This window comes from Danio rerio, chromosome 8, assembly GCF_049306965.1.
Source record: "Danio rerio strain Tuebingen ecotype United States chromosome 8, GRCz12tu, whole genome shotgun sequence".
NCBI classification, from domain to species: domain Eukaryota; kingdom Metazoa; phylum Chordata; class Actinopteri; order Cypriniformes; family Danionidae; genus Danio; species Danio rerio.
In genome coordinates this window covers 4,897,501-4,924,722 of record NC_133183.1, presented here as the reverse complement: position 1 = coordinate 4,924,722, position 27,222 = coordinate 4,897,501, and the positions used below count along the sequence as shown (strand labels likewise).

Sequence of the window (27,222 nt, the reverse complement as noted above, 5' to 3'; positions counted from 1 at the left end):
GATCAAAACATGACCTCTCTGGACAGAAATTTAAAACATGGAGTAATCGCTCGCTTTTTTTAATGTCTAATAATCTTGCTTATTCCCGCTCCTTTTCGCAGCACCGTACGACAGAATTTCGCACACACAAACTCTAGTGTGACCGCAGCTTTAGTCTTGTTTTTGAATCTGCCACTATGCTGACACTGTCTGTAGCTCCGCCTCCTTTAGAAACGAGCACAGTCTCATTTAAATTTAAAGTGACAGTCGCCAAAACTACATAATTAGGATCAAAGCCTAATGGTGTGTTCACACCAGACACGAATGAAGCATTAGGCGAGAGTGATTTAAATGTTGAGTCGATACAAAGACGCGATGAGACATCCTGTGGTGCGATTTGCACGAATAAAGCAGCGCGATTGACGTGGCGTTGAGTGAATGATGTGAATCACTTAAGTTGGAAAATCTGAACTTCAGCACACATTAACCAATCAGGAGCTTGCTCTTGTAGGGGCGGGATTATGACGCAGTTTTGGGAGTAAGGCATTACATAAGTAATGTATTACAGTAACGTATTGCTTTTTCCTGTAACACAATAGTGTAAGGCACTAATAATAATAATCATTCATTCTTTCTCTTGTCAGCTTAGTCCCTTTATTAATCCGGGGTCGCCACAGCGGAATGAACTGCCAACTCATCCAGTACATTTTTAAACAGCGGATACCCTTCCAGCTGCAACCCCTCTCTGGGAAACATCCATGCATACATTCACACACACTCATACACTACAGACAATTTAGCCTACTCAATTCACCTGTACCGCATGTCTTTGGACTGTTGGGGAAACCGGAGCACCCGGAGGAAACCCACGTGAACGCAGGGAGAGCATGCAAACTCCACACAGAATCGAACCAGCGACCCAGCGACCTTCTTGCTGTGAGGCGACAGCACTACCTACTGCGCCACTGCGTCGTCCTAATAATAATAATAGTACATTTTATTTAAAGGCGCCTTTTTGGCAACTCAAGGACACCATACAATAAACATCAAAAGAAATAATAAAAATATACACAGCAATAGTGCAGATCAAATTAATCAATTAAGTATTGAAAGCCATCTTAAATAAGTGGGTTTTGAGTCTTGATTTGAATAGTGTGAGGGAGTTAATGTTTCTGATGGAAGGTGGTAAAAACCCACTCCGAGCTAGGATCGAACTGCTGACCTTCTGCATGGGAGTCAGTTGCTCTAACATGGAGGCTAAAGACCATAGCCTCTAGCGACTGACGCTAGAGCACCTTTAGAGGTCAGAGGACTGAAGTTCACCAGCACAGCACTTACTAGCTGGCCTCCATTACATTCACCCCCCTAAACCTCACAACCATCCGGGTCACAGCACCAATGTAACCCAGCCGCTCCTACACCACCCAACCCGCTCCGAGCTGGTATCGCACCGGCGACCTTCCACATTGAAGTTGGTTGCTCTAACAAGGAGGTGCACATATGAAATAAGGATCTAATGGACGGCGCCAAATAAACCTATGCTGTTTTTCAGCCTTTCTATAGCACATAAAACACTACTACTATCTAAATAACTAAGCACATCTACTATCTCAATAAAATCCATGTTAGCAATTTAGCTACAGTCACCGGGCAAACAGAAGCCCTGCTTATGACGCTAAGTGAAGTGAATCTGACATGCGAACAAAGCGTGTATTTATGCGCAAATATCGTGATTTATTCGCACATGCCGTGTCTGGTGTGAACAGAGCATTGGAGGGTCAGTTTCAAAGAGCTATAAAACATTGTTTATGTGATATTTTAAGCTGAAACTTCACATACACACTCAAGGAACATCAGAGACTTATTTTACATCTTGTAAAAAGGGGCATAATAGATCTCCTTTAAGACTTGCATGCAAAAAAAAAAAAAGTATATATAGTATATTGTAATATCATAATACAGCAGTTATAATATTAGAAAGGTATAATATTTCTGATCAATCCACTATAAACTGTGATACTTTAATTGGTTTTTAAAAATTGCACAATATATCACTGTAAAAAAAAATCTGTAATTTTACGGTTTATTTCCAGCAGCTGGGGTGCCAAAAAGAAATGTAAAATAACGGCTGTTAAATTACAGAAATTTACCGTAAAATAACAGATATTAAACTACAGAAGTTTTCTAGAAATTTAAGGAAACTGTAAGTTAATATCTGTTATTTTACGGTATATTTCTGTAATTTAATGTTTGTTATTTTACAGTATATTTCTGTAATTTAACATCTGTTATTTTATCGTATATTTCTGTAATATAATGTGTTATTTTACGGTATATTCCTGTAATTTAATGTCTGTTATTTTAAGGTATATTTCTGTAATTTAATTACTGTTATTTTACGGTATATTTCTGTAATTTAATGTGTTATTTTACGGTATATTTCTGTAATTTAATGTGTTATTTTACGGTATATTTCTGTAATTTAATGTGTTATTTTACGGTATATTTCTGTAATTTAATGTGTTATTTTACAGTATATTTCTGTAATTTAATGTGTTATTTTACGATATATTCCTGTAATTTAATGTCTGTTATTTTACGGTATATTTCTGTAATTTAATTACTGTTATTTTACGGTATATTTCTGTAATTTAATGTGTTATTTTACGGTATATTTCTGTAATTTAATGTCTGTAATTTTACAGTATATTTCTGTAATTTAACATCTGTTATTTTATCGTATATTTCTGTAATATAATGTGTTATTTTACAGTATATTTCTGTAATTTAATGTCTGTTATTTTACGGTATATTTCTGTAATTTAATGTCTGTTATTTTACAGTATATTTCTGTAATTTAACATCTGTTATTTTATCGTATATTTCGGTAATATAATGTCTGTTATTTTACAGTATATTTCTGTAATTTAATTACTGTTATTTTACGGTATATTTATGTAATTTAATGTGTTATTTTAAGGTATATTTCTGTAATTTAATGTGTTATTTTACAGTATATTTCTGTAATTTAATGTCTGTTATTTTACAGTATATTTCTGTAATTTTATGTGTTATTTTACGGTATATTTCTGTAATTTAATGTGTTATTTTACGGTATATTTCTGTAATTTAATGTCTGTTATTTTACGGTACATTCCTGTAATTTAATGTGTTATTTTACGGTATATTTCTGTAATTTACTGTGTTATTTTACGATATATTTCTGTAATTTAATGTCTGTTATTTTTCGGTATATTTCTGTAATTTAATGTGTTATTTTACGGTATATTTCTGTAATTTAATGTCTGTTATTTTACGGTATATTTCTGTAATTTAATGTGCTATTTTACGGTATATTTCTGTAATTTAATGTCTGTTATTTCTGTAATTTAATGTGTTATTTTACTGTATATTTCTGTAATTTAATGTGTTATTTTACGGTATATTTCTGTAATTTAATGTGTTATTTTACGGTATATTTCAGTAATTTAATGTCTGTTAGTTTACGGTATATTTCTGTAATTTAATGTCTGCTATTTTTTGGTATATTTCTGTAATTTAATGTCTGTTATTTCTGTAATTTAATGTCTGCTATTTTACGGTACATTTCTGTAATTTAATGTCTGTTATTTCTGTAATTTAATGTCTGCTATTTTACGGTACATTTCTGTAATTTACTGTCTGTTATTTTACAGTATGTTTCTGTAATTTAACAGCTGTTATTTTATGTAAAATTATTTTACGTAAAATTACAGATTTTTTGACAGTATAGTCACATTTACTTGATGTTTATTTAAACAATATCCCATCTTTGATGATGTGGTTATTTATTTTAATAACCATTTTGTGAAAACTCCCAAATACAGTTATATTTAGCATAAAACATTTCCCAAATGAAAGCAATATTCTGGGTTAAATAATAATATAAGACGTCAGCTCGGTTTTCATTAAAGAGAAGCGTTTGGAGTATAAAAAGAATGAAAATGTGTGTACAGTGGAAGTCATATGGTTATAGTTTCAAAACGTGTTTTTTTTTTTTTTCTTCCTTCCTCTGAAAAAACTAAACAATATTTTTTTTTCTGAAGCTTATAGGTTGCATTTAACCCCATAAATTCCTTTAATAAAATACACTCTTATGCAGAAACGTCCCGGAGTACACACAGAAGTGAGCGATTAATGGTAAATTACATTCATTCCGGATTATAGAAGTGATTAAACAGAGTTCAGGAGGATCTCAAGCACTTCAGCGTAGATTAGAAATGATATATCTTGTATGTAAAACTATGTGTTTGGTATACTTTGTGTCTTTTTTCATTCAGTTGATTTTGTATTAAAAAAGAAGGCACTGAAATGTGCAATTCACTGAGGTGACATTCAATGCCAACATGATGAAAATGCAGCAAATGGATTTTTTTTATGTTATGAATCTGTCAAAAACATATGCAGGTCATATTTCACCACAATATACTACCTGACAAAAGTCTTATCATCGATCTCAATTGTAAGAGCAACAAATAAAAACTTGACTTCTAGTTGATCATTTGTAAAAGTGGAGGGTAGATAAAGATGAATCATCTGTTGAGCTGCATCCAAATCATCACAAATACTGCAGAAGACCTACTGGAACCTGCATGGACCCAAGATTCCCGCTGAAATCAGTCAAGTTTGGTGAAGGAATAATCATGGTTTGGGGTTACAATCAGTATGTGGGCGTGCGAGAGATCTGCAGAGTGGATGGCAACATCAACAGCCTAAAGGACCAAGACATTTGTGCTGCCCGTTACATTACAAATTCTTCAGCAGGATAGCGCTCCATCTCAAACTTCAGCCTCCACATCTCCATGTATATATATACACATCTCCATATATGTATAAATCATTATGTTTTGTTCCAAAAACTTGAATAGGCGACGACTTTTGACAAGTAGTGTAAGGACAGAATACATTATATCAAATTACAATTTTGTTTTAAAGAAGTTTTTTAGAACTATATTGTAAAAAGTCCAATACAAATAAAACTGAATATTGAAACAATAATTATAACATCAAATAAAAATGCTATACAAAACATGAATGCAGCACGGTGGCTCAGTGGTTAGCACTGTCGCCTCACAGTAGAAAAGTCGTTGGTTCGAGTCGCTGGCTTGGCCAGTTGGCAGTTTCCCCCACAGTCCAAACACATGCACTATAGGTGAATCGAATAAACTAAATTGGCTGTAGCGTATGAGTATGCGTGAATGTGAGTGTATGGGTGTTTCCCAGTACTGGGTTGCGGCTGGAAGGGCATCCACTTCGTAAAAGAAACATATTCAGAAATAGTTGGTGGTTCATTCCACTGTGACGACCTCTAAAATGGAGACTAAGCCGAAGGAAAATGAATGAATGATGAAAAAAATCATAATAATTTTTTTTAACTAGATGTCTATAATTTCTTATTCATCCTTTTGGTTTGCGGGTGATATATGACCTGCATAATTGTTCATTACATTCATCAATTGGTTATTCTGTTCATTTCCAGGTCATTAATCTCTGTTGATTGCGTCTCATGCTGCACACATTTCCCATCAACCCCTCTGAGCCGTTTTCTTCATCGAACAGCTTCACTTCAGCTCAACCAGTGAGCAGAAAACATTTTCACACACTTTCTCCAAAACCCCAGCTCAAACATCAGCTGAACATTCCTCACCCTCTAAAAACAACCTGGCTTTCCAGAGCACCTACTGAACCACGACACTGGAGCTGTGGAGATAAATCAAGGCAAGACATGTGTGGCTCACTGCTTAGATCAGGAGTGGCCAATCCTGTTCCTGGAGATCTACCTTCCTGCAGATTTCAGTTGCAACCCTTATCAAGCACACCTGTCTGTAATTATTAAGTGGATTTCAGGTCCTAATTAATTGGTTCAGGTGGGTTTGATCAGGGTAGGAGCTAAACTGTACAGGAAGGTAGATCTCCAGGAACAGGATTGAGCACCCCTGGCTTAGATCTTCTGAATGCAACACAATTCTCTCTGCAACCAATTCTGAGATTAGTTTCTAACAGCAGATGGTGCTCTAGGGTAGTTTTCAACAGGAGGTGTTGCTCTAGGCAAGTGTTTACTCTTTGCTAGTATTTACTGGAAGATAGTGCTCTATTCTAGTTTTAAACCACATATAGTGCTCTGTGCTAGTGTGTAATAGCAGTAGTGCTTCAGGCTTGTTTGTAACAGCAGTCTTTAGGCAAGTTTTTACCAGCAGATGACCCTCTAGGTTAGTTAGCTGATAGTGCTCTAGGCTAGTTTTAAACAACAGATGGCATTCTAGGCTAGTTTTTACCAGCAGATGCTATTCTAGGCTAGTTTTTAACAGCTCATGACTATTTAGGCTAGTTAATTGATAGCGCTCTAGGCTAGTTTTAGACAGCAGATGGCATTCTAGGCTAGATTTTACGAGCAGATGGCCCTCTAGGCTAGTTAGCTGATGGCACTCTAGGCTAGTTTTAGACAACAGATGACATTCTTGGCTAGTTTTTAACAGCTCATAGCCCTCTAGGCTAGTTAGCTGTTAGCGATCTAGGCTAATTTGTAAACAGCAGATGGCATTCTAGGCTAGCTAGCTGATGGTGCTCTAGGCTCATTTTAAACAGGTGATGGTGCTCTAGGCTGGTTATTAACAACATGGACACTCTAGGCTAGTTTTTAACAGCATAGATGCAATAGGCTAGTTTTTCATGGCAGGTGTTTTTTACACTACTAGATGACACTCAAGGCTAGTTTTAAATAGCAAATGGCATTGTAGTCTAGCTAGCTGATAGTGTTTTAGGCTAGTTTTAAACAGTATGGACGCTCTAGGCTAGATTTTTTCCAGCTGATGGCACTCTAGGCTAGTTTTAAACACCATGGATGCTCTAGTCTAGTTTTGACCAGCAGATGCCATTTTAAGCTAACTAGTTGATGGCGTTCTACTCTAGTTTTATTCAGCATGGACGCTCTAGGCTAGTTTTTAACAGCAAATAGTATTCTAGGCTAGCTAGCTGATGATGCTCTAGGCTATTTTTAAACAGCTGCTGGCACTCTGGGCTAGTTTTCATCAGTAGATGGCATTCTAGGCTAGTTAGCTAACGGTACCATAGGCTGATTTTTATTAGCAGATGGCACTCTAGGATAGTTTTAAATAGCAGATGTGATTCTAGGTTAGCTAGCTTACGGCATTCTAGGCTTGTGTTTACCAGCTAATGGCACTGTAGGCTTGTTTCTACAAAAAGATGGCACTCCAGACTAGTTTTGACAAGCAAGTGGCACTCTAGGCTAGTTAGCTGATGGTGCTCTAGGCACTCTAGGATAGTTTTAAATAGCAGATGTGATTCTAGGTTAGCTAGCTAATGGCATTCTAGGCTAGTTTTTACTAGCTGATGGCACTCTAGGCTAGTTTTTACCAGCAGATGGCACTATAGGTTAGTTTTAGCAGATTGCTTTCTAGGCATGGATGCACTAGGCTAGTTTTTAATAGCAGGTGGTGTTTTAGGCTAGCAGACGGCACTTTAGGCAGATGGAGCACAAGGTTAGTTTCTGACAACAAATGGCACTTTAGGCTAGTTTTAAACAGAAAGTGGTGCTCTAAGCTAGATTTTAATAGCAGGTTGTGATATTTTTAAGGACAATTTTTTTTACTATACACCAAATGTTCATAAAGAAAAGCGTTTATGCATACAGCTAAGTCATGTACTGTAAAGCGGGTTGAACACTGGCCACTGCACGTCTTTACTACACAGTTGTTTGTTAATAAGCAACACAAACAGATGGCGAATGGTGACGCTGGTGTGTTTGCCCTCATAGAAAACTGTTTATGATTCTAAAAGGCATCCCGTGCTGAATTCAGTGTGTGGCAAATGACACACATCAGCTTTTATACTATATAAAAGTAATTAATGTAAATAAAGCTTACTATGAAAATGGTTACTGTGATCGAGTGGTATGTGTATGGAATTGGATGCAAGCAAAATACGGCAGTTTGTGAATCACACATAACCATCTACTGTTATCAACAAAGCTCTGAATCCATTCAAGAGAGAATTGCAATGCATTTGGGAAATCTCAGAGATAGCAATGCATCGATTTATCACTACAGCTCTGCACGGCACCATCATTTCAACCCGACCGTCAACGTCATGTGGGATGTCGAGAGTCAGACCTGAATATCAAACACCCATAAAACAGGCAAACAAAACAACACGCAAAGTCTCACACACTCATTCGCTCAGGCACACGTCTAGCTGAAGAGCTTGATGAAGCAGCCCTGGCAGTACGGCTTGTCGTTCTGCTCTTTAAAGGTGCCCTTGTTGAGCTGCTTGAGGCAGAAGGCACAGACGAAATGCTCAGGGTGAAATTTCTTGCCCATAGCTGTGATACAGCGGCCTGTGATGGGCTTCTGACAGCCGGAGCACAGCGAGCCGCGCCGGGCGTGATAATGAACCTCACAGTATGGCTGACCGTCATGCTCGAAGAAACTGCCATTGACGAAGGGCGTGAAACACTCCTGAAATACACACACACACACACATCGAATGTTAACGAGTTTGGTAAATTACACTGTATTTAACTGTAATATGAACTGTAGGATAGTTTTGCAGTATGTTACTGTTTTTTAAAGTTGCATTGTGAAAGTTATTGTATATTTTACAGCTTTTTTTAAATATAGTACATTTTAAAACGGTAAATAAAAAAAAATTGCAATAATATTTTCACATAATGTCTGTATTTTTGAGAATTAGCCTTAACCCTACCCCTGAATACACTGAATACCCTTCAATATAAACTCACCCTGCACACAAAACACTCTGGATGCCAGAGAGAGCTCAGGGCAGAGATGTAGTTCTCCAGGATGGCACGAGCACAGCCGCCACATTTAGGCGCGAACAGGTCAAAATAGTCTTTACGGCAATATGCCTTCCCATCCTTCTCATGAAATCCTGGAAAAAAGAAAAAATAACGTGTTGAGGGTTCATCAATGCCTGTTAATTCAGAGGTCATCAAATTTCAAAGTTTTAAAAGTCACAAATTTCATCAGAAGTCAATGTGATGTGCATGTGGTGTGTATTGCAGAATAAATGAACCAGGGGCCTCATGTACGAAGACTTTCATTGAATTCATACTAAAACACTGCGTATGCACAAAGCTGTAAATGTGGGTACGCAGAAATAAATTCAGATGTATGAAACACTGCGTACGCCGAATCCCACGCATATTCTCTTTGTACATCCGAATGAACGTGAAACTGAGCACACCTGCACGAGCGCGAAACCCCTCCCTGCCTCCTCCCCCGTATGAATATGCTAATGACTCTACTTTGGCAAAACCCAACGAAAAAGCAATGGCGAAAGCAAGCAAGAAGAGAAACTTTGAACAGATTGTGAATTGGAGGTGCTGCTTTCGGAGGTGGGTTAATAATACATGATGATCATATAGTTTTATGACAGCAACCATTTGGCTCTATGTTTAGCATTTACTCACCTTCAGGACCAAAGAACGCCCCGCACTGGGCACAGAAAAAGTGTTCAGGATGCCACGTCCTGTCTAACGCCGTTACCACTTTCTGCAAAGTAAGAAACAATGAACAAAGATTTTTTGAGGGAGTCGTATTTTGTAGCAGATAGAAAAAAATCACCAAAGGAACTAATCTCCACTAGTGCATGTCCAGTTGAAGTCAAAATTATGTGCCCTCCTGTTTTTCATATATTTCCCAAATGCTGTTTAACAGAGCAAATACATTATCACATATACATATATCAAATCGAGTCTTAAAATTCTGTTTGAGATTTCAGGTTGGATCACATGTAATTTATTATTATCCAATGCATCCCTGATCCCACTCCTCTTGCCACTTATTTAAAATGAAAATGTTCTCAGCCTTGGGTAAGAAACAGATTGTACTTTAAGGGTGCTTTCACACCTGTGAATCGATTCAGTTGTTCCGAAACAGAGATTAAAATTGTAACATTGTTGCTCTTTGCTCTTGGAGCGGTTCGCTTTCACACTGCAAAGTTTCTAATCGGACCAAAAGAGCTAAAACAAGTCACGTGCGAGTAAACTCTCCTCACATTGGTCAGAGTGTCAGGGTTTATTTTGCAGCGTCCCGCTCAGCTGTCAGGAGAGGTGGTGGTTTGGTGGTGATTGACAGGGTGTGTGCGCGCGTGACGTGTCTGAGGAGAGACGCGGTGGGGAGGGGTGAGAAGGGTGCGCGACGATGCCTATTTGAGGACTGGGAGAGAGACGCGAGATTACCGGGAGATCATCACTCGTTTGCGGGCATCCGGAGACTCGCGAAACTTCCCGCCCTACTCATAATTCTCTCTTCATATAGCCGTAAGCCTATTACATATCCATAAAACGCTGTGATATAACCGTGCTCGGATCGGATCGCTTTCTCACTACAATCGAACCGCTCCAGGGTTCGTTTCAATCGAGCCGAGACCACCTCATTCAAGCGATCTCGGAGCGATTACTTTGGCGCGGAACAGAGCGCGATTGCCCTGTTCACATATGCCAAACGAACCGCACTAACTGGGCAATCGAGACACGTTCCGAAACAAAAGTGTAGGTGTGAAAGCACCCTAAGTGTGTGTGTTCTATTTGATTGTGGATCCGTTTCTCAGGTCTGGAGTCAGCTCTAAATAGTCTAGTGGATGTCTGACATTTATATGCTTAATATATGGTTCAGAATTGTACGTACACACACACGTGGAAATTTCCTAAGTCTATCTGTGTTTAACCAATCAGGTTAGAACAGAGGCTCTAAACCCTTTTCACTTCGAATCCCACCTCTCTGAAAATTTTTTAAAGGCGCACGTCTGACTGATTGTTTAGAGAAAATGCTCATTTTTTAATTTCTTTTGCTTACAAACTAATGGGCTGTTCACACTGTCATCACCCGAGTCACATGAGCGTGAAAAAAATCAGATTCGAGCCACATTTACCTGCAGTGTGAACGTAGCATTTATCTGACAGACTGGTTAATCTTTGGGTTAAAACTGTATAAAACCCTTTTTGTAATTTTTTTATAATAGGTAAAATAGCTGACAATAATAAATATTCATAATAATAAGAATTAATCTGCCATGTGTTTGAACTGTGCAGAGCTGTAGCTGCTCAATTAGGCCTGCTACAGTTCTGTATTTCAATACCGATCATTATGGTGGTACTTGGAGAGACAATTTTTTTGTGAGGTGGTTCTTAATGAAAAAAGTTTGAGGATCCCTGATCTACAGTAGGGATGCAACGATTATAGATTTTGGTTGTGCGATTATAGTCTGAGAAATAATCATGGTTTCACGGTTATCATGATTATTATGCATTCATTGATTTCAAATCCCTCTAGTTTAGAAAATAAGATGAAAAACTCCTTTTATTTTATTAGTGTTATTTATTGCTGATCAGCAACTAATTAATACAGCACAAAATAATATAAAAACAAACAATAATAAATTTCTCTCTTTGTGCTTAAAAACTTTTGACATTTAAACAAAAATAATTTTACACTGTAAATAAATGACAAAACAAAAAAAGAATAAATAAACATAAGAATAAATAAAAATAAAAAAAAACTGTATTCGTCTAATGCAGGGCTTGAAATTGCCGGTGCTCCCAACTTCAAAAATTCAGGAGCACCAGAAAAAATCCCACCAAAAATTCATGAGCACCACTGCAATGAATGTCTAATAGTTATAGAATTTTAATGATGATAATGATGTCAATAATACTAACAATGAATAACATTTCTCATTCTCATTCTGCCTTGAATGTGTGAGTTATCGGTTTAAAAAATCCTACTTTATGAAAAATACATCTATGGTTTGCATAAAAAAAATGAAGCATTGCTGTAAGAAAAAAATATTTTGCAGTATTGTTTTATATGTTGGTCAATTTAATAAACAAAGAAAGGACAAAAGAAAAGGAAGAAAAGTCTCACTTCTGCACCTCTTTAAAAGTTTTGGTTTGGGTTTGGTCATTGTAAATGCTCAGTCTCGTTATGCGCTGATTTTCATCCCGCTGTGTTTGTGAAAAAAAAGCCGGCGAGTTAGCCGGCCTATAAAAGCGGGGCAGAGCAGGATTCTCCCAATGACCACCAGCGCAATACTGTTGTCTTGCAGTTTCAGCTTAAATTTAGTAAATGAGAGCTTCGTTGGCGATGATGTGTACAGGGTTGGGTTTTACATTTAGCGGACATTTGCGGTGAAAACGAGGTAAATGCAACTCATCGAGATTCAAGCCATTAAACAGCTGATCCACTCCGAGTCTTTCAGCGCTCTCTCCGAAATCACTGATCTCGGCTGGTGGATCAACATTCACTACATGTTTGCTCTTATTGGGGGATTCGGCACCAATAATAACTCTAAGTGAGTTTGGAAACCTGTGTAATTTTCATGAGCTTCTTCCTCAGACTTCAGCAACAAAAGCCCTGTCATCCCAACAAGGTGCGCCTAAAAAGCGTAAGCGCGCTGCGTTTCGTGCGCGTCCCTCCCTATATTTTACAGTCTGTGGTCCCTCCAGTGGAAATAATGAACTTGCACGAGCTTGCCTTAGTTAATAGCCTCCGTCATAGTTAATCTAGTGTGTGTGGTTATTCGTCTCAGTAACAAACTAGCACACAGTTTAGTTGCAGCAGTTTTGTTCCCTGCAGAAACACAGTGTTGAGAAGCCTTAGCGATTAATTAACCATGACGAATTAAAGCACAGTTAATAGTGAAACCGGTTAATCGTTGCATCCCTAATCTACAGAACAAACCACTGTTATACAATGGCTTGCTTAAGTCTTTAAAAGTCACTTTAAGCTAAATACTAGTATCTTGAACAATATCCAGTCAAATATTATGTTCTGTCATCATGGCAAAAATAAAAGAAATCAGTTCTTAGAAATGAGTTATTAAAACTATTATGTTTAGAAATGTATTGAAAAAAATGATTTCTGTTAAACAGAAATTAAGGGAAAAATATACATGGGGGAGAATAATTTAAGGTGGACTTCAACTGTATATGGGGTAAAGAGCAGAACACTGGTCTCTCCATACCACTTGTCTTGCGAAGAAAGCGCACCAGCGACTGCACTTTCTGAGAAGGTTGAAAAGAGCATCAGCCCATCAATCCTCACAACGTTTTTACAGAGGAGCTGTTGAGAGTGTTCTTACTAATGGCATCTCCCTTTGGTGTGAGAATAGCAGTGTGTCTGACAAGAACACCATTGAGAGGATGATAAAGTCAGCTGAAAGGTCTGTTGGAGTCAAAATGACATCTATCGAGGAACTTTATCAACGACGTTGTCTGTCTAGGGCAAATAGCATTTTAGGGGATCCAACCCACCCTGGTCATAGCCTGCTCTCACTCTTGCCATCAGGCAGGCGTTACAGAGCCTGAGGAGCAAATCAGTGCGGTTTCGGGATAGTTTTTATCCTGTCATTATAAGACTTTTGAATAATACCATTTCTTAAGCATTGTTGAAAGCTAGTGTTAAATAATAAATTAATAAATATGTTAAACTAGCATAAATTGTTAATATTACAGCAAATGGTGAAATAGGTATTTAATTATTAAGTAATTCTCTTCAGAGATTTTTTAAAATAGGTTATATCTTATATAATTATATTTTTATGGAAATATAAAAGCTTATTTATTATGTTAGGATTTTATATTGTTTGTAGAGTAATGTTTTTAATGTTCTTGTTGGGTCTGTTGCAACGTAATTTCGTTCTGCATTACAATTCTATTGTGATGTGTTGAATGACATAAATAAAGGAAACTAAAACTGAAACTGGATTTTTCCACACATAGTCTGGATTGGCATCAGGTTTTGATGCTAGTCAAACGAAAATGTATCAAATTAATGAAGTTTCTTCTCACGTCCAGGATGGGTCCGTTACAGTAGTAGCATCTTGGAGAGAATAAATGGTGATAATCCCTCTCGCAATATGGCTGTCCTTCTCTCTCAAAGAAGTTCCTGGAACCAATCTCCTCTTGACAATGTGTGCACACGAAATGCTCAGGATGCCATGTGCGCCCCATTGCAGTTACCACCTGTACAGAAACAAACACACTTTTAATCCCGATATGCCTTTAACATTGCAAAACACTGGTTTTTCAGCATGGCGGGAACTGGGCATCTCTCAAATATCTTGCTTACTTTCAGAAGGCACCATAAAATCTTTCCAACAGATTGTAGATTAATATAACGTTCCAAAATCCAATTTTTATAAATACAATTGCGACATTTTTTAAAACCAAAGTTGGACAAAGGAGAGCTGAGATCCAAAACAACAGAGATTGAATACCTTTTACTGAATTCACCTTGTTTAAAAGGATTGATAACAAGGATTTATGACACTTTGTCTAACAACTGCACTTCTGCCTGGCTAGAACTTAAAGATGTTTGGGAGAAGGATATTGGTCAAACTATTGAAGAAAATGACTGGGAAATTGTATGGGATAATATATATCCGAAGTGAACCTCTCTTGGGATCCATGAGCTTAATTTTACATTTTTTAATAGGATCTACTTTACTCCAATACGTATTAAGAAAATGTTTGCCAATGCCTTGTGTTTCAAATGTAAAAAAGATAAAGGTACATTCATTCATAGTTTTTGGGACTGTGACAAAATTTTGCCATTTTGGAAGAAAATACATAAGGTAGTGGAAAATATTCTTAAGCTAGATTTTTACATGACCTCAGTACTTATTGAATCTTAATGCAAACAATCTGTTTGAAAAAGATGCATTCCAGTTATTTATTGTATTGGTATATTTAGCTAAAAAAAATATTTTGCTACTCTGGTCTGCATCAGGCTCCATCTTTTAAAATGTGGATATCACAGATAAAAAAAAAAACTTACCTATGACAAACATAAAAAATCTGATAGATTTTGGTCAATTTGGTCTCCCCTTTGGAAGTACTAGAAGAGCTCTCTTAAATCAACACAGCATCCTTGACATTCATTTCCACCTTTTGTTATAACCTACACTTAAAGACTACTCTAAGATGATTGTACGTTTAATTATTCTTTACCTATTTATTTGTTTTTTTTTTTTACATTAATTTCTCTGTTACTTTCACTCTTAAAGGTTCAGGACACCCCGGAGAACTTTTTTTTTTTTGTATTAACAGATGTGTGTGTGTTGAGCATCAGTTAAGACAATGTTAGCACCTGTCAGCTTTAATTGTGGGGAAAACTGGATCATTTTGAGCTTTTGTCAGCTAATTTCAGCTTCCGGGTTTAAAATGATTTTTGGGGCGGGATCAAAATCGGCGACGTAGCGCAGTACTGCAAGTGCAATGATGACGTGTCAGTTTCTCATCATTATTCATAGCGGAGTTTTCTTATCCTATGAAAAGAGCCGGCTGCTTAATTATTCATGAGACCTGCCAGACCTGCCAGTGTCAAGCCCGAGCTGAGAGACACGGAAACCACGGCACAGTATTTAGCCGTTCATGAAGGCTCATATGCGTTTGTTTCCATCATCCACGGGGTTTGTTGCATGTTTTCCCCCGCGATCTTGTCAGGGCCGATCATACAGCAAAGCTGTGTGCGTGCTGCAAGCATTTTTGTCGGGAGAGCAGCACGAGAATTAGAGAATGGCGGATGCTGTCTTTCATCAGGAGTTCGTTCACATTCAGACACATCGCCGTGCTGCTGTGTTTGCCTAAATCCTCCAGATTACCAGCAAGGGTTAATGGTTAAAATAGACGGGTCAGGAGACCTGCTGCACTGAGTCTGCTGGATACGGGGATTGAGGGAGAAGTCCTCATTTATAGTGTTTACATGAACATGATTATCTTTATAATGATATAAATTGTTGTTGTCTGTATATGAAATTACAAATAACAAATGTAGCAGGGCATTAAATCACTGTTCATTTCTTTGCATTTTAACTTTGTAAACTATAAACTCATGCGTCTCCTCTTTGTGTCTCATTTTGTGAGCTAACTGACAACAGCAGTTATTCGCTCCCCTTCTTCCCTGCTGGCCACGCCCACTCCTGCCCGATGCTCGCAGAGGTCCACGCCCATTAATCATGCATCTTTTGAAAAAATTCTGAAGTAGACTTTAACCGAAAGTGGGGGGTGTCATGGCCCTTTAAGACTGTACATTCTCTGTAATATGTTAAAACATTTTGATGTTAATGTTTTGTGAATATGGGCATACAATAAAATAAAAAAATTAAAGAAACAAACACACAACCTTTATCTAGATGTGTCTAGCTGGTTCTACTGAGCATTTCTTATTAGCTGATTTAATCACAGAGCTCTCTCCTCTACATTTGTAGCTCTCTGACTCCCTCACCTGGCCAACTATGGGTTTGCTGCAGGCACCACACACTCCTTTGGCAACCGTTTGCACTCCCAGCTTGTGGAGGTCAGATTGAAGACTGCCCAGCATGTTGTCCAGTTTGTTAGCCTGTCCGTGTGGGCCCTTGCCCTGGGCCATGATCTACAGACAGACAGGACAAGGGTTAAAACATTTGCAAAACAATCATGTGCACAAAACACAAAGAACTTAATCCCCTTGTTAAAAGGTGACGTGTTTGTGACGTATGTAATACTGTTTCCGGGTCCAAGCCGCCATTCATTTGAGTGGAGAAATCATTCATTTATGATCACGTTTTATTCCTATCACACATTAAAGTTGATTTTATATAAAGTCATAGTGTACACAACAATCTCTGGGCTTGCTGCATAACAAATACCAAAAATTTAACAATTTATAAAAAATTTATCACTTTCTGGCCATCAGATATTAGGCATGGACATATATATTGCGATTGGATTTTCGAAAGCATTCAATCGCTTTGTTAACGTTTATTATTACCATTTCATGAGTCTCCCCATTCATGTGAATAGAGTGCTTGGACCCGGAAGCCCCTTCGCAAGACATCACACCTAACAAGCGGATAGTCCTGTGAAGTGCTTTGAAATGTAATTTGTTTTATTTGATGTTTGACGTAATCTCAACTGAAACATGAAGACAGACGGGACATTTAGTAGCTCCACCCCTTTATCAAAAACATGACCAATAGTGTTTTGTTTTCATCAAAGCGCATCAAATGAAAAGAAGTGTCTTAAAAGAGGCGGGGCATGTCAAAAGCTAGAAAGCATTTGATTGGTTGGAAGATTTGAAACTGAAGTATGAGGTGATGTCAAAATAAATAGTTGATACCACAAACTGCAAGCTTTGAACGAATCTATCAGGTTTATATCTTCTAAATGCAAATTTTGTTTTGGAGCCCTCTAGCTCAGGGGTTGCCAAACTTTTCAGCTTGCGACCCACAAACAGGGCCGGAGTGGGACTCCTTTTTAGCTCTGGAGTTTCAAGCCTTAGACCGGCCCACCTCAGTAGATGACTGACTATATTAAAATAACGTCATTTCCAATTCAGTTTCAAATGACACTAACACGTCTTTTTCAAGGACACAGCTGCTTTAGAAATTCAAATGTTTTTCATAAATATGAGAACATTAATTCTTTATAGATATCCAGTCCTTTGTAATGGTCATCACCATCAAAATATATTTTACCCCTACATAAGTAAACCAAACAGTATTTTATGTCTTAACACTGAAAATTAAAAAAAAGTATTATATTCTGGTGAAGTTCGAACTCGGATCGGCAGCGTCCTAACGTAACGCGCTAACCACTAGACCACATTGGCACTGTTAAGTACTGCACAGTTAACTGCTGCTATTGATGTCTACTGTTTTTTACCCTACTCTTTTTTTTTTTTCTTCCCTTTTTAGATTTCTTATCAAGTTATGTCAGATTTATTAATGAATCATCTGATCTTCATTGAGCAGGTGTAATATTCATTAATATTAATTAATATTCACTAAGGTGCCGCTGTTTGGGGTGGAATGGGGTGCAGCCGGCAGGTTAATGATGATCATCATTAACCTGCGGGCTGCATTTTCCTCACGGGGCTGCGAGAAAATAAATAAAAAGAGCGGAGCTGTGGCAAAATAATGAATAAAAAGAGTCAAATAAACAAATAAATGAAAAAAGTGCAACTGCTGAGAGTGCAAGCAGCTAGGGATAGCGGCCCTTGCGGCCAAAAAACGGACCGTAAAAAAGGGAATTCTCTCGGTTCTCCCGATTAGCCAATCTGGACCTGCCCACAAAATAACAATTCCAGTGAATTGTGAACCCCACTATCCTTAAAGGTGGTTATAAACATACAAACAAAAAGTGCAGTCTAACAACCATATAATTTTTAATAGTCATAAGTTATAATTTTTATATATATTCATTTGTTTAATTTAATATTACCCTCACTTAATGAGAATGGTGGGCAATGTTTACAGCACAAGGCTATTCTTGGTTAATTTTGAAAGCAGCCACTTGGAGATCGCTCTCTATGTTTAGTGGTGGTCTTTATTTTCAGTGTACACGAGTGCCGTAAAGCTTAACATTTGCCGTAAAGTTTAACATTGTGTCGTGAAATCAATCTGCTGCAACTAACACTATTGCTGTGTCATTAATCTAGCGCAGTGGTGACAACCCTGTTCCTGGAGAGCCACCTTCCTGCAGATTTCAGTTGCAACCCATATCAAACACACCTGCCTGTAATTATCATGTGGTGTTCAGTTCCTAACTAATTGGTTCAGGTGTGTTTGATATGGGTTGCAACTGAAATCTGCAGGAATGTGGCTCTGCAGGAACAGGGTTGGCCACCTCAGATCTAGCGTAATAACCCCAGGGGTCGTAATACAATAGGAATGCATTTGAAAGGCTGATGGCTTTTTATTTGCATGTTGTTTTTTATGCAACTATTAAATACTATTATTAGGGTGCTATCACACTTGGTTCAATTGCCTGGACCAAACTCAAGTTCGTTTGTCCCCTCTTGCCACCTTCTCGGCTGGTTTGTGTTCACACCATCCTTTTCCATCTGAACACAGGTACGCTTGTGCCATCAAGTTGCTGTTTTGTGTACAGCTGTTGCTAGATGACAACCACGAAAGCAAATTGCCAAAATGGATGTTGTCAAGATGTCATCATTCAGCGTTTACTAAATGTGTTGGTTTTGTAACCAAAACCAAAATATAGAGAGCCACTTGCATCTATCTGCCGCAAAAACATTAAAAACATTCTAGAACATCACTCGATGTCTGCAGAAGTCGTTTTTGGTGAAGAGAAGCATATGTTATCACTGTTTGCACTGGGTCACCATCGTAGGTGATACATCGTAGGTGATAGACCTACTGTATATACCCACAAATTAACTTTATGAAACCTAAAGTTTGTTGTTCAGTTGGCAGTTCACTTCTGTTTTTTGGTACGATTGCATTCATATCAGAAGTGAACCGTACGATAGTTCGAGTGAATCGTACCCTAGACCACCTCTTTCAGGTGGACTTAGGTATGGTTTGTGGGTGCGCACCCGAGTTCAGAAGACACGTTCACACTAGCTAAACATACCGTAATTTGACATCAAATGAACACGGTACAGACCAAAAGTGCTAGTGTGAAAGCACCCTTAATCTTCTGTAGGTTATGGGTAAAATATGGCAATTCTAATAGTTTAATCAAATCACTTTTATTGTCACATCATCAGCAGCATGTGTGCTATGATGAGTAAAAAGCTTAGTTTAATAACATATATGATATTTTTGGAAATTACCAAGTAGCTAATAGATATCCTTAAAATGAACATGCCAATATTAACATCTGAAAAACTTAATTTTAGTATCAGTAGAACTAAAATTGATAAAACACTAAAATGTATAAAATTATAGTTCATCACCACATCAAATCTGGTCTTAATTCCAGATGTTTTTGTCTGTAGCCCACAATATTCTTAAATAAACCAATGTGCATTGGTATTCCCAACATATTCTAGAAAAAAAGTAATGAATAATACCAAACCTGAATAGTGACTTCATGATGGTAAATTGTAATCCTATCAAAACATTGTCCAAAGCAAATATTTACAGGCCAAATTAATACAGGGTGGTCTCAAACCAAGTGATTGGCTCAAATTATATCTGGGCTGCGTCTAAATCTAATCTAATTTTAATGATCAAAGTAAGAAACCAAGAAAGGTACACAAACACAAATATCTCCAAACTCTGAAGCATATAGCATTCAACTGACAAATCACAAACCCATATTTTGACATTATCCTAAGAGAGAACCATACAAGAGAAGCTTAGCCAACAGCACATCTGCACCTGCAATGGTGGGAAGAGTGGGTCGTACTCCGTCTGGCAGCCCACCGACGCCAAGACTTTGGGTGGGGACACAGGGGCAGGTGGAGGGATAGGACTGGGTGGGGGTGCGGGTTTGGGCTTCGGGGAGGGAGCTGGAACTACCACAGGTTCAGGGGTTGGGGGTTTGGGTGGCACTGGTGGCAGAGTTGGCTGGGGGGGAGGGGTAGGCTCTCTTGGAGGGGGGGAAGGGGCTGGTGGAGGGGGTGGAGGCAGAGGGGCAGGGGCTAATTTAACCACAGGGGGGCACTTGGGTTCTTCAGCAGGGGGTGGAGGGCGAGGCATAGGGGGAGATTGGGGAGGTAGGATCATCTTCCTCTGAGGAAGAGGAGACTCAGGGGGTATGATTATCTAGAGAAAGACACCAATCAGACAGAAGAAGAGAGAGAAAGAAATGGAAAGTAGAGATGAAGAAGCAGCAGGCACAAAAATTAAGTGAAACTAAAATGAAATTTAGCAAATGGAATTGAATGGAAACAGAATGTGCTGAATTCATTAATCCTTCCCGTCTACCTTATCCACATCCCTGTTGTGGTCTTCCCGTGAGCGTTTGGGGTTGGACATGACGATGACACCTTCAGTGAGCCAATCGTCTGGTTGCTGCTTTTTTGCTTTTTCTTTGCGGGCAATTCCCAGCTTGCCTTGCAGTTCTTCAATGAGCCGGTCCTGAGAGTTGCTCTTGTGGAAAATCAGGGGGCCCATCTTCCTACGTATCAGGCCATCTCGGTACATGGGATGGACATTTTGAATCTCCTTTGTGCGTCTGATCACTGATTTGATCTGGGACAGCAGTACAAACTCCTTGAGATGCAACATGGCTCAAAAATGGTTGATTATTATGCTAAAAAGCAGAAATCTAGGCAAGCATTCAGATGCAATCCAGACGCAGGATCAGTTGGAATGGAAATGAGAGTTTCCATTTATGGTGGTGGTTAGCATTGGGTACTTGCTTGTTATGAAGTGCACAAATGTACCAAGGTAGGGTTATGGCTATCAAGTACACACACCAATACTCAAGTTCAAATTAATCTGCTTTTCCTATTAATACAATTTATTATATATATATATATATATATATATATATATATATATATATATATATATATATATATATATATATATATATAAAATATATATATATATATATATATATATATATATATATATATATATATATAGAGAGAGAGAGAGAGAGAGAGAGAGAGAGAGAGAGAGAGAGAGAGAGAGAGAGAGAGAGAGAAAGAGAGAGAGAGAGAGAGAGAGAGAGAGAGAGAGAGAGAGTACAATTATTAGAGCAAGAATAACTGCAGAGTTAGGAACTGTTACAATCTCCGCTCCAAAATAACACATCAGATGGGTTTCAATCCAACCACTTTCAATCATATTTTATCTCTAATAAACATGCAGAGCACCCTAAAGGTCTTGATTGTGTAGATCAGGGGTGTCCAAACTTGGTTCTGGAGGGCCGGTGTCTTGCATATTTTAGATCCAACCTTAATCAGACAAACATGGGCTACCTTAAGCTCTTAGGCTTGCAAGAAATGTCCTGGCAGCTGTGTTAAGGCAAGTCGAAGATAAACTCTGCAGGACACCGGCCCTCCAGGACAGAGTATGGACACTCCTGAATTAGATGGTTCAAGTGAGGGTTAGAGCTAAATTCTGCTGGAAAATGGTCCTTCATTAGCAGTATTAGAGAACACGCATTACATGCTAGGAATAAAATCACTGCAAGCCTTGTATCCATATCATTCCCAATTCGATTTTCACAGCATTCCCAATCAACAAGCATTGCAGGACCATCCATACATGTCCAGAGGCTGAGATCCTGTCCATTGTGCCAGCCATATGGAGCATGGGAAGATCCATCTGGGCATCTGGGGTTCCAGGGCAAGATGACGGAGTGAGAGAGTCATCCATCCAGCTTGCCTCAGTCATGGGAGTCATGGAGCCATCAGGTCCTTCGTAGGCCATCTTCAGCTCCATGTCAGCCCAGTCGAGATCACTCCTGCAGTCTGACTGGTCCTCCAAGAGCCCATCTCCCATTTCACTTTCTGTGTGAGTATCAGGATGAATGTCACTGCGATCTGCTGCAACTATCGACTCCTCATAGATTTCTGGTTGTGCTTCCGAAGTGAGTTGTGAAGAAGCTGATGCTGTGATATGAGTCTCATTCTCAGGCCTGCTGAAGCTCATGGCGAGAAGTTTATCCAAGGCATCATCAAGTGAAGGCTCATAGGTTGGTGGTTCAAGGTGCGGTTTGAGAGAAACAACTGGCTCAAGATATGCTGATTCTTGTTTTGGGCTTGGAGACTTAGAAACCCCAAGAGTTGGGGAAGTGGGTATGATAGGAGGAGGTGAGAGAGCTTTGGGAAGAGACAGAAAAGATGATTCAGAGACTGCAGGAAGTGGAGACCTGGGAAGGGATGGCACTGGGCTCAAAGGTTTTGTTTCAGGTCTGGAGAGATAGAGATCTATAGATGCCGGTGTCATCAAAGGACTAACTCGTTCATTGACTCTGCTAATCGCTGGTGAACTTCTTGGACTAGGAGACTTGGTGTTAGGCGAATAGGAGTTCAGTCCAGAGTTCATCAATTTGGCAGATGGACTCCCCTCTCTGACAGGAGAAAGGTACTGACCTCTAGGTGCAGAAGTCATGGGTATAGTCTGAGATAGAACAACTAGAGATTCCACCTCAGAGGAGAGCAGGGAAGCAGAAACATCAATGGCAGAATCCAAGCCCAAGTCAGGCGCTGGAGAGAAACGTGGACTAGATGCTGGAGGGGGAGACAGTCGAGAGTAAGACTTAAATACACCATTGGAAGGTAGAGGCACAGCCCCTGGTTCACCAGAATCCTCCACAATGTGCAGTTCAAAGCTTGAAGGACCTGGAGAAAATTGCCTAGATTCTGCTGGTAAGGTAGGGGACAGGGATTTGGACACGGTAGTCGTAGGAGGAGGGTGGATTTCAGCTGTGGTAGTAGTTTGCTCAAACAGTGGCTCAGAGTTCAGGGAGCCTAAAGAACTTGGCTGGCGGACATAAGGAAGGGACAGGGGAAGAAAGAAGAGAAACAGAAGAGATCGACAGATTAAGGGATGCAGCGAATGAGAAATAATTAAAAAGCTTCAATAGCATATACAAAACAGCAAAGGGAAAAAACAAAGAAAAATGAAACTGATACTTGGCACAATGGTGAAATCATGAGATGAAAATAAAGAGATAGACAAGCAGCCAAAAAAGTTTACAAGAATAAAACTGGTTAATTTTGTGAATGTCAGATGAAAACACGCAAGTTTCCCAACAGCACTGTAAGCCCAAGAAGATTGCAGATACCATTGGCACCAACTGTCTCGACAATCTGCTTACAGCGTTTTTGGGAAACATAGCCCAGATTGTAAAGGAGTTATAAAAATAGATCACCCAAACAACATAGTTCAGCACACATTCCAAGACACAACGTCTCTTCAGCTCACTCACACTGTCCTACTAAAGCCATTCCAAGTTGCTGGCATCTATACACACACTCACATTGCTCTGCACCTTAAAGTCTGAGAGGCAGGCCATGAGCTCCTCAAGTTCTCGTGTGGCAGAGGTTGCTGAAATTCTGCCCTGCTGCTCGGAAGGTGCGTCCAACTGGCCGTCAGTCAAATTGCTTGTCAAAGCACATGGGCTGGGTCTGTTTACATAAATTAACATAAAATAAACAGCATTCCGTTAAAATGCACAATGCAAAGGCATGGTTCCCCAACTGTAGAGCAGCAATTCTCAATACTGATCCTCATAATCCCCACTATGCATATTTTTATGCGTTTCTCTCACCTCTTTTGAGGTTTGTTCCATTCAACCGTATGAAGTAGACATCACAAGAGATCGTGCCATGATTCATGTTTGAAATCATTTAATTATATGGCTACCATGCACAAGATGTGGCTACCATGCTAACCACATGATTATGGAATAACCCTTCACACTTCTGTAATGATTGGATATGTTGCAATCAATAGTGCAGCATTTTTTTAAATAAAAATCAAGTTAATTTTATTCAATTTCCCATATGCATGAGGTAGGAATCAGTGAACACTATATATATAGAACATGTTGCATGTCTCTTTTTGGAAAGAACTGAATCAGATGTGTTAGCAAAAGAGTCATGCGAAATAAGCAGGTTGGCTGTTCGTGAGGACCAGGATTGAGAACAGCTACTGTAGAGTAATGTGGTAATGATCTTACGTTGTGGAAGGCACAGAGCTCTCCAACTCATTCAGAAGACTTTCTACAGTGGGACGCCCATCATCTGTCCCCTTTGTTCCATTCCTCTGAGGCTTGTCCTGGGCAGCCGGTGTCAGTGTAATGCTTGGGTGGGCTCCATTCTCTTGGATATAGTGGGCAACACTGCAAGGCGGCAATGGAGGTGCAGCATCTTCTGCAGCAAGGAAGTTTTAAAGTACAGTTACTTGGGACAGCTCCCTAACGCCCCATTCACATGGGACGTCAGCGTCAACGTTTCCCATTCACTTTGAATGGGTGACGTCAGGCGTTGCCGAACTGCATTGTGGATCCGTCAGCACCTCTTCAGAGGCGTTGCTCGCAGCAGAAGTTGGGACCTGCTCAACTTTTCAAGCACCGACGGAAGCGTCAGCCAATCAGATTGCTGTATGCAAATACACCAGCTAGACAGTGGCCATAGCTGACTGAATTTAATTGGCTGACGCTTCTATGACGATCGTTTCAGCCCCAACTTCAGACACGCCTTCAGTCAAGCATTGAGGCTGAAGCCCTGTGTGAATGGGGGGTGACACCCAAAGTAAAATCTGTTCGCTACCACCCCATTTTTATTTCAGATCATGCTGTTTGCCACCTGTCCTCATAGATTTGCTCATTTTAAATGGAGAGTTCAAAGATGTGTACTTAGAATTAAAAAGAATGGTGTATCGAATTGAATATACTGATAAATTTGGGTGTATTGTGAATTCACATGTAGTACCTATTCGAGTGGTAGGCGAATTCAGAGGCAGCCCAAGTTTGCCCATTCCTGCTCTAGTGACAAGTGAATATTTAAATGTAAGATTCTGGAAATGAGATTTAAATTTAGCGGGAACGGGTTTTGCAGTGATTAAAACCAAGCAGGAGCGGAAGTAAAAAAAAACAGTCCCGCTCAGAAATCTACTGTATTGTGTCTCTGTGTTTACCTGTAGTGGAGTAAGATGGGGCATTTTGCTGTACAGCATTGAGCTCCAGAAGAAGTCGGTCTAGTTCAGACAGGTTGCTACCCAAGGCGGAAGTCATGGCTGTGGCCGAGGAGTCTGAGTGCTTCTGCTTGTTGGGAAAACTGGGCCAATAGAATTGTGTTTATTTTTTCAAAATAAAAGAAGATGGGCCAAAGAAAGAGACGTTATGGAGGATCGTCATAGAATGCCAGGATTAAATACCATTTACTTAACTAATATTAGTATGAACTTGTTCATGCTACTCACCTGTAAACGTGGTCTTCTTCCGTACGAGAGGCTGGTGGACTGCTGTCCCGAGACAATGTACTTTTTTGAACAGAGCCCAGAGACTGAATAAAAAACATTTATGTAAATATATATTGCAAATGTAAATACATTTATGTTAATACAAAATGACTGACCCATCAATTTTAAGTAATGTACTGTATAGTGGCCATACACCCAAAACACTTAACATTCATGAGGGGGGTCTCTACACACCACCACCAATGGGCAGCATCCACTTGGATGATGCGACAGCAGCCACAGAACAACGACTCTAGTGCGATTACCACACACTAGGGTTGTGACGATGAGAAAATTTCCCCACCGAATAATCGACATGTGACAACACCGGTAATACCGGTATCACCGTGGGGTGGGGGTTTCCTCTTTTTTTGCGTTTGAATAGCTTATAAATGCGTTCGTGTTATACTTTCACTTTCTGTTTTGCGGGACTTGCTAATTCATACAAATACATTTGATGCACGTTGTTGACTCACTTTGGCAGTTGCTATTTTGATGAACTGAAATAGCACCACTGACCAACTAAATGCACCTATGCGAACAAGTACACACTGCTTAATACACTCAGGGCCCTATCATACACCCGGCGCAGTGTGGCGCAAGATGCGGCGCAATAGTCTTTTGGTAGTTTCAGCTTGGCGCAAGAGTCGTTTTGAGGCGTTGCGCTACGCTGTTTAAATAGCAAATGCATTAGCGCTCATTTGTGTGCCCATAGGCGTTCTGGTCTAAAAAGGAAGGCGTTCTGAGGCGGACTGCTGCCGCGTCGCTATTTTGAGAAACTATAATAGATTTTTCATTAGACCAAAACCCGGTCTAAACTCCAGCGCAGAGTTGTGCCTCGCTTACACACTGCTTAATACACACAAGAGAGCAATAGGCAAATATCTTTACATATGAAAAAATGTAAATATTAAGGATATATATAGGATATAATAAGAATAGATATAGGATATAAATATAAAGGATTAAAATATTACAAAACATATTATTTTCTAGCCTACATAAATATGAAAAACCACTGCTTTTATGTCTTCTTCATCTCGGGAGGCTTTTTCAGTTCATTCATAACAATTTGCTTTTGTATAATGTAATTATTATTAGCAGTATTATTTATTATATCCATATTTACATTTTTTTTTATTAAAAACAAGCTTAGGTTTGCCCACCTGTCAGGTTTTAGACCATATAGGGCATGGCAGGTGTATTTGGAAATAACTCAGTATTTTGACCACACTTGGTCATTATTGTTCATTTATTCGTTTGCTAGAAAATAGAACTGAATTTAGAAATAGTTTTGAAAAAATATTTGCGCTTAACAAATGAAATTAATTATTTATAGCCTAATTGATGTCTGTGCGTGAAGGTTTCCCTATCCAAGAGCGAAAGTGAAAGTAGTTCCATTATCTCTCATTCTCACGCAGTAGATTCTCTGTTTTAAAAGTTTTCTGTTAAAAAACTGTTAACTGTTTGCTTGTGAAATGCTCATTTTTTCCACTTAGACTTACTTTGCGT

At 39.0% G+C, this 27,222-nt stretch overlaps 1 protein-coding gene across 24 annotated transcripts in view; it reads right to left on the bottom strand.

The window, feature by feature from the left end:
• Positions 1-5,175: 5,175 nt before the first annotated feature.
• pxnb (paxillin b) overlaps positions 5,176-27,222 on the bottom strand; it is a 72,761-nt gene continuing 50,714 nt past the window's right edge. For 2 of the 24 annotated variants that reach the window (XM_017357399.4, XM_021478354.3), the window contains exons 3-14: positions 25,672-25,754; positions 25,387-25,526; positions 24,428-24,620; positions 23,726-23,873; positions 22,006-23,226; positions 20,713-20,979; positions 20,164-20,550; positions 16,284-16,430; positions 13,847-14,020; positions 9,467-9,548; positions 8,777-8,925; positions 5,176-8,492 (exon numbers count right to left, since the gene is read on the bottom strand). In XM_017357399.4, the coding sequence (XP_017212888.1) occupies positions 8,226-8,492; positions 8,777-8,925; positions 9,467-9,548; positions 13,847-14,020; positions 16,284-16,430; positions 20,164-20,550; positions 20,713-20,979; positions 22,006-23,226; positions 23,726-23,873; positions 24,428-24,620; positions 25,387-25,526; positions 25,672-25,754 (3,258 nt within the window). In that variant the 3' untranslated portion in view covers positions 5,176-8,225. Of the gene's footprint in view, positions 8,493-8,776; positions 8,926-9,466; positions 9,549-13,846; positions 14,021-16,283; positions 16,431-20,163; positions 20,551-20,712; positions 21,143-21,785; positions 23,227-23,725; positions 23,874-24,427; positions 24,621-25,386; positions 25,527-25,671; positions 25,755-27,222 lie in introns of those variants that run through there. The other 22 variants (XM_073910025.1, XM_017357398.4, XM_073910024.1 and 19 more) reach the window with 13 other exon arrangements.